Genomic DNA, 18,241 nt, shown 5'->3' with positions numbered 1-18,241 from the left:
TGTCCATCACTGCTAATGTTAATTAATTTGCACTGCCCATACCCCATTTTATCTTTACTTGGGGATTTCATCAACAGAAAATGTAACCTGAGAAGAGCAGTATTTCAGAGCTCTTTGTTTTTCAAAGTGGGATTTACAGTAGGCCTGGATCAAATCAAAACTGTGGATCCACCTGCCCACTAGACTATAGGACTTTCCCTGTGAAGAGAAAGGATAGGGGAGAAAATTCTGTCAAGGATAAAAAACACTATCATCTAGGTTTGTTGATTTAAACATGGATGGTTTGATTTAACTTGGGCTACAAAGCCGGTCTTTGGTCTTCTGGGATAAAAATGTTAAATGAGCATTCATGTTACTTGAGTGTTAGGCTTCCCTTGATTTCTGGATAACTGAAAAAGGTTTTAAATCAGGGTGTGAAAATAGGTTACTTGGCAAGCCAGGTAATAATAATCCAAATGAGCAATATGACTTGAGCTAAAAACTACAGTTTAGAATTTAGCCACCTGAAATCACCGCTCTTTATTGTACTTCAAAGAAGACAAATAGAGCAATGAATTTTGTAGCCTGTTAAACAATGAAATCTTATCACATAAATTTCACTGCAGGTGACAAAATTGTCTCTTTCAGGTGATAAATGCTTATGAGTCACACTGCTCTAGGTCACCTTTCCTTACCTTAACTCACTGTGTTAAACATTACCAGTGAAGTTAATGGGATTTTCAAGATCTGAGATTGGTTTTAGAATATTGTCTTTGCTTTAATTACTTTTATTACTTTGTGCACTATGTGCCGGTACTTTAAAGGTTAGTAGGAAAAAAAAGATTTTAGTCCTAACATTTGAAAGTAAATATTTAATTAACCTTTTCTCCTTTTTACTATGTCTTGAACCTTGTGTAATGTGGAAAGTTAAAAATGGACATATGTCAATTCTGCTACTTTTTATCATTAATAGGGGATCTAAAGCCAAATTATTATTTCTTCTGAGTAAATTATATTTTCATTTGGCCTTCAGTGTTATATTTAGAAACTAATGAAGCACGATGGGTTACAGACCAAAGAAACAAGAAATATAATTTGTGTTAGTGTACTGAATTAGCTGCAGCTAAGTGCATTGAAATGAGATGTGCATATCATTAGAGTGTTTTTAAATAGCTAAAACATGTTTTAAAAATGTACTACTCACATTAGTTTAATAATATTAGAATTGATTACTTTGTTTTTAATGGATGATGTATGGCTTGCACCTACTTTATTCTTTTTCAAAGCTCACAGTATGCCTATTGACCTGAATGAGAAAAACATACATATATATATATCTTCTGTATCTTAGTGCCTCCAATTTGTTTTATTAGGTCATATTCATATCACAACCCATTTCTGGGAGTGGTTACTTTGAAAGAAATAAAAAAAAACAACAGGTGCATGTTTGCCTTAAATTTAGTATACTTGAAAATGAATCATATATCTAAGAAGGAGAGGAAATAAATAGTTTGTGTATAGACAAACCCACAAACCTTATCCAGGTTTAGAACTAGAAGTTGACAGGTGAATGTCTCAGGAGAATACACCAGAGAGACAGTGGTACTGTGAAGGGAAGACCAATAATTAGTCAGGGATTCCAAGGATGATAATTGCTATCATTTCTGCCAAAATTAAGTAAAACTAAGTTCAACAAATAGATCTGTAATAATTACTGTGTGGTGTATAGTCTGAAGACTTCTTTGGTAGTAGCACTGAGCTTGTCTGGTTTTACTCAGGGCTCATGAATTTAAAAATCATGTTTGAGTTCATTTGGTAATCAATATTTCTGTCGCAAATATTGTAGTACAGCATAGATACAGTATTGGAAACAATAATATATGTAGTGAAACTGCATTTTAACATATGTTGCATATATGTTTCGAATGGCACCTGTTTAAATTAGCATATTATTACATTTTATTTGGCAACTGCATACATGTATTTTATAGGAAATTAACAGGCATTTTTACTTATTTTTATTATTTGTTATTTGTGGGTTTGCAATATTGAAATTATATGTTAGAGCACCACAAACAAAAAAAGACGTTTGTTATACTATTTACTGTGTTTTCAGTTTTAGTTTTAGTTTTCAGTTTTAGTTTAGTACCATATTTAACCAGCAGCCATATCACCCTGCAACTCACAACTGGCAGCCCACTGAAGCTCAGCAGGTGTGAGCCTGGTCAGTACCTGGATGGGCGACTTCCTGGGAAAAACTAAGGTTGCTGCTGGAAGAGGTGTTAGTGGGGGCCAGCAGGGGGCACTCACCCTGCGGTCTATGTGGGTCCTAATGCCCCATTATAGTGATGGGGACACTATACTGTAAACAGGCGCCGTCCTTCGGATGAGACGTAAAACCGAGGTCCTGACTCTCTGTGGTCATTAAAAATCCCAGGGTGTTTCTCGAGAAGAGTAGGGGTGTAACCTGGCTAAACTTCCCATTGGCCCTTACCAATCATGGCCTCCTAATAATCCCCCTCTATGAATTGGCTACATTACTCTTCTCTCCTCCCCACTGATATCTGGTGTGTGGTGAGCATTCTGGCGCACTATGGCTGCCGTCACAACCATTGGTGGTGGTGGAGGGGAGTCCCCATTACCTGTAAAGCGCTTTGAGTGGAGTGTCCAGAAAAGCGTGTAAGTGTAAGCAATTATTATTATTATATTTATGGGTTCTAGTCTTCAGGGCCATTTTTCATAATCGGCAGCAAAGTCAAGTGTCCCTTTCAAATTTGTGACATGCGTTGTTTCTACAGTTCCATTATCCTTGTAATATCCAAAAGACAATAACATCTCAGCAAGACTCCTTGGCCGTCTTGAAAGATGTTGCGGGAGAAGACAGGAACCTTCTTAGCAGAGAGTGTTGAAGTGATCCTGCCCAATATTCTCCATTTGGATTAATTTGAACAGGAGGATTGCATTATGCCTGAAATAACTATATTGTGTCAGGAGGTTACCCATCCCTAACTTGAACTTGAACTTGAACTTTATTGCCATATGTAACCGGTGCTGGTACAATGGAATTCTTACTTACAGAAAGACTCTCGATTGTAAAACAAGTGTAAAAAACAAGACAAAGTTGCAACTTTGTACCTGTTGTATCATACTGTTGTACCCTAGTGTATCATACTAGGGTTATTATCGGGGCAAACACATTCTGATTATCTCTGTTAGTGATTTGTTTTATTTTATATCAAATCAGGCTTATGTAGATAGTCTTAAACCCCACTGTAACTTTTGGATGTAGGTTATGAGATGATGCTTTTGCTCTTATGGGGTGGTTCTGAGGTTTCTTGTGTGGCACGGTGTATTGTGTGAATACCTGGGGTACGAAATAGTGAAAGATTTCAAGTATAACAAGTGCTGGAACTGTACACACAATTTTTGGGTCAAGATGGTATAAATACCGGGGGTTTGGACTGAATTTTGGTAGCAGCCCTGCAACAGCTTACAGCAAGCGAGTGGTCGTTGTGAATTCCCCGGTATGTTGTTTTTTTTCAATTATTCAGATTCATTCCTTTCAACGAGTATGATGACTAGTGTAAACTAAGGGGTGTTTGTGGTTGTAAGGTAATAGGTTCAGTATCTACCTCCTTGGCATTTGAGGAAATCATGTCTTTAAGTGTAATGAAAAATAAGCACTCTATAAATGCCCCTATTTACTCACACATGCACAAACAAAACAAATTTCATGCCAGTTACCCTGTAAAGATTCATTTCCAATACATTCTGTGCTGTGATAACACCTGAGCCTAAAGTTACTATTCATAATTTAACAATGTGCAAATGGATGCCTTTTATTTTGTTTTTACTTTCCCGCAGTGTGATCTACAAAAGCTGTTACCAGCTTCAGCTTTTACACTCAGGTGGCTGATTCTCAGAACAAATAAGAAAGGCTTTATTTTATACACGCTATACCTTGCAGTTTCAAAAGTCTTTCGGGAAGACAAGATTACAGGAGCAGCCTGCCGTGAGGACTGTTGTTTGAAAAAGTAGCAGAAGGGGTGGTTTGCAAATCCTTGGGGTTAATGTTAGACCATGTATTTAATTCACATGAAATAAACTTTGGATTATAGCCATCAAGCGGGTGCGCTGGCAATAGTTTCATTTTGACTCTCGTGACTCTGCTATGCTGTTATGTTAGGTTTGTTAACGAAGCCACTTGCTTTAAACATTTTCTTCAGAGTTTAAATTCTGTTAATTTTCTTTTAAATTTATTTTAAAACGTGTACATCATCCCTGGCTGTTTTATTAGAGCAGATTAATTTACACACCGCACTATTTCTTAATGACTTTGACAAATGTCTAATATTTAAACGTTGAAATGCCTCAAACTTTTATTAATGTTCAACATATCTTATTTGTGGCAGAGCCTTTTCTCACCTTTTTCGGCTTCTACAAAATCAAGCATGCATGGCAAAAACCATCGTTTTTGTGGAAACCTTTTAACATTTTGGAACATGATGACATTCCTTCAAATTGCTAAGTAAATTACACTGTGGCTTTTAAAAGGACGTATGGCTGGGTATGTCTGAGGTTAAATAAAACCCCAAAGCAGTATTAATACAGTGCTGATGCACATTTTCATAGAAAAATCACTTTTTTATTGTCCATTACTGCAACCTTTTGCTGTTTTAGAGCAGGTGCTGTGAAGTATTGCTCACTGCTGGGAAGTGCTTGAACAGATTTTCATGGTCTTAACACTTTCAATAGCAGTAATCAATGCCACTCAGCCTAATCTCAGAAAAGTATTATCTTTTAGTGAACCATTACTTTTCTGAACAATCTCATTCTAAAGAGTGTTCAAGCTTCAGTTGCAGCCCTGGATTTCTATTTAGTGACTGAAGGTCATGGGTGTAAAGAATACAGAAGTAAAAATATACTGTAAGATACTATTGTCAACCAATTTAATACATATTAAATAGTAAGTGTGTTAGGCCTTTTAAGACAGTTTGTCAGTGAGATATTCTTTTTTTCTGACTCAATGTAAAGAACTTATGCTGGATGCAAAGTATGCTGTCCCAAACTAAATCAGACATCTGTGACAAAACACAACCATAGATACAAATTAATAATAAGATGAGTTGGCTGTTACAAAGGGAATAAATCTGAGCTTCATTAAAAACATGATTGTGACCTTTTAAGGAAACAGTTGGGCTTGAATTTTGGATTAAATTCTTTCGTTAATTGCTTTAACTGGCCGTGTTACAGAATGGCTTGCTTCTTGTATGAGCAAAAACTGTTATGTAGGCGGTGGGAAAAAAAACTAATTAATTTTTGTATCATATACATCTGCAGGGTTTGGATCACAACAGAACTTTCAAAGTTAATGTTTAATGAACAGCGTGTCAATTGGGCATCATGAAGTGGTATTTTGTGAGGAAATGTTCTTTATTGACTATTGCGCATTTCTGAACATATGTGCCAATAATGTGCCAATAATAAAAAAACAGGAAAAATACTATTTGTAAAGGTTCAAGAAAGTTTTTCTTTCATATTTGATTTGTTTATTATTCAGTTATATATTATATCTATGAATCTATAAAGATATAGATCACAACTATGAAATAATTGTTGTTATTAAACAGTGAGGCTGCAGTTGCTGAATTCTGTTTTCCTATCTTTTTGTTCTGTTTCTCTAATTAGTCTTACCCTGTGCCCAGCCTTGGTGACGAAGACTTCAACATTCCTCCCATCACACCTCCTACACTGCCCGATCACACACTCGTCCACATGCCACATGAGCCAGAATCTGGAGGGTATCCTTCTCTTTGCACCTCAGTTTCCCAAAATGGACTGCTTCCATTCCATCCCCAGAACATGGACCTTCCAGCCATCACTGTGTCCAACATGCTGAGCCAAGATGGAGCCCTGCTGTCCAACTCCCTGTCTATGGTAAGTCCCCATCACAGAATCAAAATGACAAAATGATGTTTAATGTGTTAGGATCGAGCGCCTGATGTGAATATAACCAGCTCCAGTCTAGTTAGAGAAAAGGAAAATTGGTTACCTTGCTCAAGGTAATATTTTTAATTGTAGTTTCCATGATTTTGGCTAGCCACAAATGTTTGGTGGTTAAAAGCTGTGAACTGTACAGTATTGTAACATGTGATACCTTTGCACGTGATCCACCATTCCTTTTACAATAATGGAATCATTTCATGAAGCTGTGATCACCAAATTAGTTTTTATTGTTGAATAGTTGGTATTATTATAAGTATTTTAAAATGAGAACCATTTTGACAAATCATAAGAAGCCAATGACTTTTTAAAGAAAATTACTGGAAAAATATGTGCAAGAAACTTAATTTTGTTACAAATACAGTATGACATACCTCTATTCCACGGTGCTGACTTGATGTAGCAGAGACTGCCATTAGATGACAGTTCATTTTGTCACCAAGAGAAACACAGCTCATCTAAAATGATGTCCTACCAGTGAAATGTGCACATTTGTACAGTTATATAAAATGTCATGTTTTGATCATCCTATTCAAGTCAAAATGGCATTATATCTTTTCAGAAACCACTTGTCATCCAAACATTTGCCATATTCTTTTAGAATATAGTTATATGACTTCTCTGATAGGCTGAATGAATGCTTTCTATTGTACTGTTGTTTATTGTCGATATGCTGAAAGACTATATCATTTCCTTTGTGCAAGTAGCCACACACATATCCAATTAAATATTTTTTGTTCTGCAAATATATGCCTTTAAGAGGTTGAAAAGCAGAACCTCTTTTATGATGTTATATGTTTACCACATTTCAAAAAGTACAAATGCATGTATATACATAAGTATCTGATGTGAATTCAAAAACACAGCTTCCTAATTGGCAATATAGTATTTTCTGCATTGTGATTGTAGTTAGTCATTTAAGTACTTGGGTGTACATTCTGTAATAAGGAGACTTCATGATCCATTTTTTAAAATTAAAGACAGTTTAGGATTTAAAAGTTACTGCAGAAGTATCAGACATGATTGTGACAAGCCATCACAAAACCCTAAATAACGTTATACACATTAGTTTGGATTATAAAACATGGGACCCTAATACAATTCCAAGCAAATTCTATATTTCAGTTTTGTTAATAGTTTTTATTTTGTTCATTTTCACATTTTTATTTGATATTTTTTATATTTGCTTCATATTGCATTAATAAATGTACACCTGCAATTTGATACTCTGCTTCTGAGTATTGGTACCGTTAACATCCAACAGAGACATTAATTTATTGAGCATAATACATTTTTTTAATAAGCTTGACCATATTGATAACTCTGCTAAGTGTCTAAATTGTCCACATGTGCTTTTGGCTGTGAGTGTGCCCTGCAGTGAGCTGGTGTCCTGTGTAGGCTGTGGTTCTGCCCTACACTTGATTTCAGGTTGGCTATAGCCCTTACCAGGAATAAACAGCTACTGTATGAGATAATGGTTAGAACTGAAACCCATTCTTTTTTTTTAATTCTAGCAAGTGGTAATTAACATGTCTAATGAATTGCTTTAAGACACAAGCTGTGAGTGCTTCTTACTGTTAATGGCATCGTACAAAGTACTCTCATCCTCTGTCCTAAATTAATTAATCCATTGAAAATGTTAACTAACCACTTGCTAAGTTTAATGTGTTTAATAAATTCTGAGTTAAAGTTATATTTGAAGAGTTAATACTTTTAAAATCTGGTGACCACATTCTGTTATAGATGCTTTATACAGTTATAATTTGGTTATTTGGCACAAATTAAGTGTTTAAGTGTCAACAGATCATAGGCCTGAGAATTAGTGAAGGCTATAAAATATAAAAGGCTATAAAATGCAGACTCTTGTAAAAACAGTTTGATTAGCTATTTTAAATTATTGTTGTGATGTATTAATTTTACAGAACTGTCAGTTTTCTGTGTTATCCTATAAGGAGGTTTACATACAGTTACTTTATTTATTTAATTCTTAATCTATATGCTAGCTGTGTTCAAGTGTTTAAAATTTAGCACAGACACTGTCATTTTGGAAGAATCCACCAACATCAGAGTTCATCTGTTTGGATGAGGTGTGCTTGGAGGTTTATTGCAGGAGTAATTTCTTTAAAAATCCAGTTGGCAGCAAGTGAAAGAAAAAGATATAACAATGCTGAGCATGTCTTCCAATTTAATAATCCTAGAAACACAAATGATTTACTTGACAAGACTGCAGCTCACCATCTGAACGGAATGGCTATTTTAGATAGTTATATAGTTTGATGTCCTTTTTTCACACATATATTTTATCTATCTTATTATCCCAATGAAATGTATTGAAATGTTGTTATTGTGAAGGGTACTGTTATTTTGAAATTTAAGTTGAATACCTAATCTTTTTTTTATAAAGATTCATAAGCAACTAAAAAGTACCTGTTATAAAAGTTTTTTTTTTAAAATGTGAATATCTACCAATATTCAGTTTTATAAAATTTAATGAAAAAGAGTTTGCTGTTTTTCTATAATCCTATTTTGGATTATGGTAGGGTTGGAAAGGGTTTTCTGTGTTTTCTAGTGACAAATCAATATTTTAAAGAGTATAAGATGAAAGCATCAGAAGAACTCAGTTGTACCTACAGCCCGTTATTCTACAAACTGCTGTAATCTGTCTTCCTATGTCCTCTCCCATGTGAATACAGCTTGTCTATGTAGGTGTACTGTGTGTTTTTGATAGAATACACTTCCAGTCCGTGTCTGGAGGAATTGAATTGCAAAGTGATAGTTTTGAGGTGGGGTTTTTTGTATTAAACCAATAGCATTGAGGAAAAACATGTCCAGATTTAATGCAAATTGCAGGCATCCCCACTTACTTTTTGTCACATCCTTCTTTAAGAATAATACAAATTGGAATACATCACTTATTTTGGTTGTTATATATAACCAAATAATATACAATGGATTTGAGTTTTGTTATGGTTAGATCATGAAAGAGAAAAAATGACAGCAAACTCATGAATGTGTCATTTGCCTTTTGAGGTTTAGAGGGGTATTCCCTTTTAAAGAAGGAAAAAATACTCTCGTTTTAATTTCAGATGTCTGATTTTGGATGTTGTCAGGGGATAAACCATTCACTTGTTCCTCATCATTTTATCAGAATCCGTTGGTTATTTCAGATTGTTTTCATGCAAAACAGAAGGAAAGGGAACTGGAGAATTTTAAAAGATTTCTGCATGTGTGGGGAAAAAATCATGCATAGAAAGTGGCGAAAAAGTTTTTTTTTTACCAAATCAGGTTTTATTAAAATAATTGCATCTTGAGCGACTTTACTGGTGGGGAACTTAAAGTTGTAATCAGTTTTCCCAGTGTGCATCAGGTTCTGTAAATAGTTATGTGTGAATTGTTGCACTTAAGCAAATGTTGACAAGAGCATTTCTTTCAAGTAGGTATGTGGTAAATTAGCACTGATGGAAATGATAAGAATCTACTTTCCACCTGTTTTAAGGTCTTTTTCTTTTACTGTCCAGAGAAACTCTACTAGTGTTTTATAGTCTCCCATCTCTGATTCACAGCCTGAGTCCTCACCGACTGTGGTTTCCACAACTTTTCAATCTTTCATGTCAGCCTACTGTACCTCCATTCTCGTCTTTGCTGCCACTTTTGCTCCAAAAGACTTTCTGTCCACCCTTCTTAAACTGTCTCTTTTCTAGACATCCATTCCTAAACTGTGGAGCAAGCTACCCACAAAACGGTGCACTCCCTAACCAGATTTTGGAATTTGCACAAGAGTCATCCGTTTACACCTGACAGTTTACACATGACCACTCAGCTCTGGATCAACTGCATCCTTCAATAAGGCTTACACTGTTTGCCACTAATGTTTTTAAATCTGGTAATATAACTTGCAGTTATTCACTGTAAACATGAGCTACAATACATACCCGCGAAGTATTTACATTTGCTGCACCTTTATCTACACTGTCTTTCTGTTTTCCTTTTTATGTGGCATTTACAGCCTGTGCTGACCCCAGTTCCAATCATTTCATGATTGATCTTTATCTTAGCATTTAATGTACATTTTCAATAATGTCATTCACTTATCATAAGGAATCTGCTTAACAAATACACAATAATAAAAATAGTTTACAGTGATTGATAGCTAAAGGGAATCTCTATTTTTACCTCTGTATGCCAGTAACTCATTCTTTTAGACTGTATTCACTTATATGAATGCCTACATATTATTTATATATTATACTCCATCTTTAAGATACTCCATCTTAACAATTACCTTTTTTATTCAATCAGTTTTATCAGAGTAACATATTAGTACTGTAACTCCTTTGTAATTCTCTTTTTATGGACAGAGGGAATTGAATAAGAGTTTCACTGTAGCAACTGGACATTATATTTTTTAGGTCAAGTTCTAATCTTGGTGTGGATTTCATTTTTCATTTGATAAAATTAGAAAAAGAGGGTTTTCTCCATGCACACAGTGCCCCATGCCTTTCAGGTCTGGTCTGGTCTCTCACACCACTCGCTGTGCCATGACTCGAATGACTGTTTCCATTGATACCAGAATATTTAAACATTTGTTTCTCGTGCACAAAGCCGCCAGTGTGCAAAAGGTTGAAGGAAATGGGCAGCCCTTGGAAAGTGTGCTGATATATAAAACTCCCAAGTTTCAGATCCACTTAAGTGTGTCGAATGACTGCATATTTGTTGTTGCAGCATCAGTATTAGAATATATATTAAATATACAGGAACAAGTAGCCATTGTAAAGTTGATTAAGGCACAGGTACTGTATGTCATCATAAAGTGTTAGGCTTATCACATTAAAAAATATCTATACTTTCCTTTATACCAAGAAAACCTTAACAACTCAAATTACCAATCCATTTCTTGATAGCTTCTTTTCTTTGCTAGAGACTTCTTGCCTGCCTCATAAGTATTCGGCATGCAATTTGATATTTGCTGGTCAATTGAATTTTTGATATAATTTGGGTGTTAAAGTATATGTTATTGATATGTGTTTTTGTGTTTTGGGGCTGGGAGCAGTAGTTGTACTTAAGATTAGGGTTAATTAGTTTTCAAAATTACCAACTACTTTCTTTAACAATAGATAAAAAAGAATAATTAAAAAAAATACCCTTTTGACAGTTAATACTGGCCTAAAGAATATCCATGTTAATTTGGTCTTTCAACTTTCAACTGACCAGCAGAGGAACATGTTATGTAATGGAACAATTTAAATTTGAATGGTTTAGGTTTCCTGAGGGTAATGGAATTTTTAATGCCGAAGAAACGAAACTTATAGAGTCAGGGTTTTGTTTTACTTGAAAGAGCACAATTATGGTTTTTATATCATACAACATGACTAATCTGTTTGCCACAGTGTAATTTATGAGACCCCGAAAGAAAAACACAAAAAAAATTCTACTCAAACAGAAACTTAACATGGGAAAGTGATCATTTGCTTTTTTAAAATAAATTTCACTTGATTTCCAATAAAAACACATGCTATTTAAAATTTATGAGTCAGTATTAGGCAAAGAAAAAAAAGAACTTTCCTGCATAATTGATGCAAAATAAGAAATGTGGTATAAACATTTTTATAATCACACCCTTGAAGTTACACAGGGAAATACATACTGTAGTTATAGAAATAGTTTGTGAAATTGTTTTTTAACATCATCACTTAATGAATCCAAAGTTCAAAAGAGACAAAAGAATGAATGTACTGTATAATAAGAAAAGGCCCATTCCCTTTCCATCCACCTTGGTCTGTATAGCAGTGTGATCCAGTCCTGTTTAGAGGATGATTGAACATCCTAAGCACCAAATAAAAGCAGGCAAAAATTATACCTCCTGGTCACATTGCAGCACTACAGAGGTCCAAAGTACACAGCCAAGTACTGTATTGGGACTGGCTGTTGTACTCACCTGACCTGAATCCAACTGGAGTGTTAGAGGTACAGAACATTTAGTTACACAAGAGCCCACTAATTTCAACAGAGTACAGTAGGGAAATGTATACAGGAAATACAACAGCAATGTGCCCAGAACCCTCCACAATTAAATACATGTTAAAGGAGAATGTGTTATGTACTGTCTTACAGTATACAGGATAAATATGGTGATCTCTCTTTCTCATTGCAGTTTAATTAGCATATTTCCCATCATTCCTTACAGTTTTCCACTGTCTTATTAATGTAGTGCTGTTTTTGTCTTTAAATGTAACATGTAACATAAGACTGGTGTAACATGTAACATGTAACATAAGACTGGTGGGCTGCTTATTTTCTGTCTTGTTTAGTTTATGTAGGGCCCTTTTTGTTTTTAACGGCACATTTCGTAATAATGTCCCAGCTATTTATTGTTTTAACAAATAATGATATGAGTATAATTCATCTTTATATTCCATTCAGGAACATTGATTCAGTAATTTCCGCCTGTCCATAATCAGAATATAAATTAAAATATTTTTACATTCGTGATAGAGAATAACTGTATGTTCACATGGTTTGTATAGGGTTTTCGGTGCACTGTATACAATAAAAAATCCCAATCTATCTTTCATGAAACCTAACAACACAGAGCAATAATGTTTGGCTCTTTAGCACAAATAGCATTGTTTGTTTCTCTGCTATTTTGTGCTGCATATTGTCTGTATACAAGGCTGAATTACAGTGTGCAGCACAGATTGAACCTGATAAATTGAAATTGTATTTGCAAATTCCATATTTGTGATTGTTTGGAAAATATTTTTCAAACACAATTATGAGAATCGAGATTGTTGCCACAAAAACATTATAGCATTACGATAAATAAATAATAAAAAATAGAATTACATGCATAATGAAAGATTTCAAGATTCACCCTAGGCATTTATTCTTTTCACCTTAATGTTCTCAGTGCTGGAAGAGTATCCATTAAGAGCTACTATGAATTATGGTTGCCAAGCAACAAGGGGGAGCCTGTAGCAGCACTAAAGAATGAAATGGCTGGTTGATAAAATGAATTTTCTCTGAGCATTAGCCTGTTGAAACTGCCTTTTCTTGTGGAACATAAAGTGCATTTATTTGTCTCATGCATTTTTTATTAGAAAATTATTTCAGTTCCAGGGGCTTGAATCGTTTTGCTGCAGGAGATATTTGATTTTAATGTGTTTTACTAAAATGAGTATTAGAGGAAAAGGATTTTGCTTCTGAGTGGAGGCATTGAACCATCTTCTGTAGCTTCTTTGAAAGAGAAATAAAAAGACGCCAAATGCATGTGAGGATTTCTGACTTTCTAATTCAAAAAGAAAACATTAAGCAAATCAAGCATGAAGTGTGTAGATGTAAACTAAGATGTAAAAGGACTGAATTGAAGGAGAGGATTATACAAATGTATTGTAAAATGTGTTTTAAAATCTAAAAGAGTTATTATAAAGATATAAAGGTATGGAAACTTACGAGGCAAATGGTACCCAAACATACAGAATGTACCCCAGAGTGGTCACCTTTGTCAGTGCTTTTAACAGAAGAGCCAGGTTCTCAAGACTCAGTTTAGAAACATAGTACAACAGGTCTGGTACAAACAGAGACTGTATGTAAGGCACACAAAAAATAATAATTTTAGTTTTGCTCTTGTTATAGTATGTGTGTTCATTTTGTTTCTTTCAAAATGAAAAAAGAAAAGATGGAAACAAAAGTTACATTAGTCTAAATGATTCATTTGTTATTTTAAAATTACAACTTAAAGCGAAATGTGTTGTTTGCAAAGAAAATGCACCCCATCTTTGTGCGGTTTTACCGATTTGAAATAAAGTGCAGACATTTTGAGATAAAAATCTTAGGTTATGTGGTGACTGGTCAGTATTACTCATGGATTATGTTACTTTAAACACATGAATCAATTTGTTCCCTGTAACATGAGCAGCCAACACTGTAAAAGGTCCTTTCAAACAAAGAAGGAAGATTTTAAAATAAATATTAATTTTGTTTCAATCACTTTTGTGCTTTGATTATAATATTATTTGAATCCTTATTTACAATTATGTTAATCTCTATTCCTATGCTGCTTTGTTTTAACTGCAACAAAACAGATTTTGTGATGCACTTGTACATGTTAGCATATAGTATATTAAAAGGTACTACTAAAAATAAAGAATAAAAAACTTGCCTTCTATTATTATATGATATTATAGATGATAAGTAATGCATTAATTTAGCTCATGCCTTTACCTAAGGTGATGTTATTAACTTAATCCAAGCAATTTATTCTTCATTGTTTGTCATTTCAATTAACAAAAGGCAGGGCTCCCAAAGTGTTTATTATAGCGAGTTTGTGTTTTACTTATGGTCCCTGTTATTTTTATTGTATTGCTTTAAGTGAAAAGACTCCTATTTAAAGGGTGTTTTCTCCAAAGCATTACTTGTTTCTTCTTCCTTTTTGTTGAGTCATGGTATATCTGTTCTCTTTGTTCATATCCAATAGGTGTTAAAGTAGGTTTACTGGCACCAGGTTGTCTTTAAACTCCGCTTACTGAAGTTATTAAACATTTCTGCTGTTGTAACAGGGTTCAGTAGCACAGAGCCTGTTACAAACAGTGACATCATTCCCATGGTACCTACAGAACATCCTCAGTCTTCAAGGTAGTGAGGGAGAGTGTTGCAGGCTTATCTTCAGATAGACAAGTAATGCCACATACTTTAATACATATCTTGTCCGTCTATAGCATTCATTGGAATCTAAATGAACTACTGAATTTGAGTATAAATAATATATATTATTGTGTGGTATTCATTTTTTAAAGAAATCCTGCTGCTTGTACTAATAGCTTCTGTTTTTCAGGCCTATGGTACAAAGTACTTAAAATATTTAATTTTCTAAAACTCATAACAATAAAAAGAGTCAAGTGATATGGCTGTATATCACTTAGAGGCATGCTGCCTGACATGATAAATCATTTTATGGAAAGCACTGATTCATCACTGCCGTAATTAAGATCACCAACAGCAATAGATTAGCTTCCTCATTGAAAAAGCCTTGTCAAATCCCTAAGAGATCCCCATCAGTTTGACATTTTTACAAATGATCCTGATCCGTTCATTAGATTTTTATTAATTAATTACCTTTGGCAGACAGAAGGTCTTCATCAAGTTCAGACTGCTGAAACAGGTCATTTTTTTGGTGTAGCACTATATGACAATAGCATTAAGTAATCTTTAGTTTTGTTTCTGCACCATATATCTACTGCAGTTGTGGAGTGCAAAGGCATTGTGTTTTGAGTATCACCTTACCATGCTCAATTAGCATCACGCAAAGCAGTAGATGCATTTCTTTAATTAGGGAAAATAAATCCCAGTGAAGCTTGACCCTTATATTTGGGCTACCAATGTTACAACAGTATCCTCTATTTGTTATTTAAAACTTAACAATACAGTACATTCAACTTGGGGCTTTTGTTATTGACTTTATATAATCTTTACGCTACAGCCCTTGTTCATATGGCTCAGAAGATTTATGATAGCCAAAGACAAATAACAGAATCCACACTGCAAAATAAAGTACATTATTCTATATTATACAGCAAAAAATGTAGATCGTCAACCATGAATGGCTCATATGCCTTTTCCACTTCAAGCAAGGCATTTACAAATGTTACAGATATACAGGAGTGTCTTTGCTCTTATCCTTGCAGCCAAATTAACTTATTCCAAATTAACTCATTGCTATACCTGCTGAATTTCTATTTTTAGATTTCTCACTGTCCGCATTGGAGTAACATCCATAAATACCACTAAACATACTTTGTTACCTCTGCGATGTTAAGGCAAATGTTACATGATTGTTTATTTTTATGAATATAATATTTCATGTTGAAGTGCCCAAGAGAGACAAGGCAATTGTTCCATGAATTGAACCTCCTGTTTCACAAAACACACAGTCCATAGTGAGTTTCCCAGTTACAATAATCCGGAGTATTCCAGCTCTGCTTTCAAAATAAAATACTGTTTCTGATAATAATAGTGGTGGTAGACTTGGAAGTAAATTTTAAAAAATTGCTTCTGGGGTCAGTGCATACATCTGAGAAGCAAAACTAATACTTAATACTAATACTTAAATAATAATTAAGGTTGAGGATGCCTTTGTCTAGTAAAGTATTGCAAATTGATGATTGAGATTGTGATTGAGATACAAACGGGGCATTATAGTGTGTTTTATATTGTGTCTAATGATACATATATGGAAAAAGAAATTGGGTTTTCCATTGTGATGTAGAATTTTATACATGAAACCATACACCATTTAGATTGGCGAGGTTTTTTGTTCATCTAAAGAATGGATTTATTAGTCATTTGTAATGCTCATCAAAGTTTCATATTGTTCTTGTGAACCAAGTGGGGTTAAGCTTGTGACAAGCACTGCTGTGTTACTCTGGAAATGTGTATTTTCATGGTTGGTGGCTAACAGTTAAATAAGGGTCTTCAGGGTGAGAAAAATATATTTGATAATGCGATAAGACTTTTGATGACACAATGCCTTTACTATCCAATTTCTCAGAAGTTTGTTTGCATCGAAATAACTCTGTTTTGAACACGCAGAGAGACTTAAAATCTTATAAACAGTACAAATTAACATTACTTAACATTATAAAAATGAATTAAACATGACAAAAAAGACATCATATACCACTCCTACTAAACTGACTTGTTTTGTGCTTTTTTATAATTTACTATTCTGACAATAAAAATGTTATATAGGTTTGATTAGTCCAGATAAGGTAGAAATGCATCAAAGGCAGATTTAATTAAATTCATGACCAGCCTTGAGAAGACAGACCCTAATACCTGCCAGTCATCAACTTCAGGGTATAAATTCCAATCTGCAGCCCACTGTCTGTCAGTGTTCATCATGTTAAGACCCCTCCTATGCCATCAATGCAGTAACCTCCTGGTGTAATGGGGGTATTCCAACTCACCTGTCCTATGGCTAGCCTGTCATTTCTCAAACCAAATGAGTTAAAGCCAAACGTATCTTTTCCCAGTCACATGCTATTGTCTGACTTTATATTGTGCCATTGTAACCGTTTACAAATTAAATGAGGTTTCACATTGAAAAGTCACTACTTTCAGCTTCGCATACTTTAAAAAAAAGTTTATTTGATTGTTTTTCAAAGTCAGTTCCTCTTTCCTCCAGAGCCAAGGCTGCAAGTATCTCCAAAATGCATCTATTTTTAGTTCACAAAATGGAAGGATTTTACACAGAGAAATTAGTTTTGATGACCTTTTTTTTGCATCAGCAAATACTTTAGTCATAATTAAGGCACTTTATTTCTTAGAATATTGTTCAGTTTTCTTTAAGGTACGTGTAATTTTCACCGTTGAGGAAAAAAAGGTCTTCGTAGAAGCCCACAACATTGTTCTTCAGCAACCCACAATATTTAAATAAGTTTTGGTTTTATAATAATTACATTATGTTACTGGAAATATGTACACATATATATTAATTTACATGCCCACGCTTATCAGCCAGAATGCTGTGCTGGCATTTAAGACACCTCCAGGACTATTTTATTAGAAAACATACAATAGCACGCCTTTGTGGGGAAGGAGATTGGAACATTACATCCTGTAAACATTCTAACTTCTTTTTATGCATCTTTTCATGAATTATTCATGATGTTTTCGGTGGATTTTCTATTTTCTGTACATTTATTACACTGTTGTTTTAAAATGATAAAATGATAGTATCACAGTAGTAAAATGGTATAAACAGTGTCAATACAAATTTTAATGAAACATTGCATGTTTTTATTCCTTTTATACAATTTTCCACATAAAAAGACATAAAGTGCAGAATATTTACCAAGCCCTACTCATAATGTTTTCTTAATCTTTAAAAGCCAAGACAAGTCTTTTTTTATCAAATGCTTTATTATCACTAAAAACACATAGTTTTAGGATTAAAAACCTATTACTTTTGCTCAAACCCAAAAGACGTATTACATTTTGCACTTACTGCAGAACTTAATAACAGCCACTTTTCTGATTTCATGGCTGAAAGCACACCCCATAAAGATTTAAATAATTCAGAAGACCCAATGTAGAGACTGTATTAGATGCTAAGTGAATTCTTTAGCTACTGGAGATGGTTGACCCTTCACGTCTGAACTCAGATCTCTGTTTACAATGCATTTGGTTAAGAGAAGGTTATTTACTCTCAAGTACCAGTGACAAAGATTAACAACATTAAGAAAACATATACTTGCATATTGAT

At 34.2% G+C, this 18,241-nt stretch overlaps 1 protein-coding gene across 5 annotated transcripts in view; it reads left to right on the top strand.

The window, feature by feature from the left end:
* The window catches only part of tox (thymocyte selection-associated high mobility group box), a 111,312-nt gene that overhangs the window by 69,378 nt on the left and 23,693 nt on the right, over positions 1-18,241 (top strand). For all 5 annotated transcript variants that reach the window (XM_006633911.3, XM_015353772.2, XM_015353771.2 and 2 more), the window contains one exon: positions 5,668-5,916. In XM_006633911.3, coding sequence (XP_006633974.1) covers positions 5,668-5,916 — 249 coding nt within the window. The remainder of the gene's footprint in view (positions 1-5,667; positions 5,917-18,241) is intronic.

The sequence above is a fragment of the Lepisosteus oculatus genome, chromosome 6, assembly GCF_040954835.1.
Source record: "Lepisosteus oculatus isolate fLepOcu1 chromosome 6, fLepOcu1.hap2, whole genome shotgun sequence".
Classification (NCBI taxonomy): Eukaryota; Metazoa; Chordata; class Actinopteri; order Semionotiformes; family Lepisosteidae; genus Lepisosteus; species Lepisosteus oculatus.
This window is presented reverse-complemented; position numbering and strand designations above follow the sequence as displayed.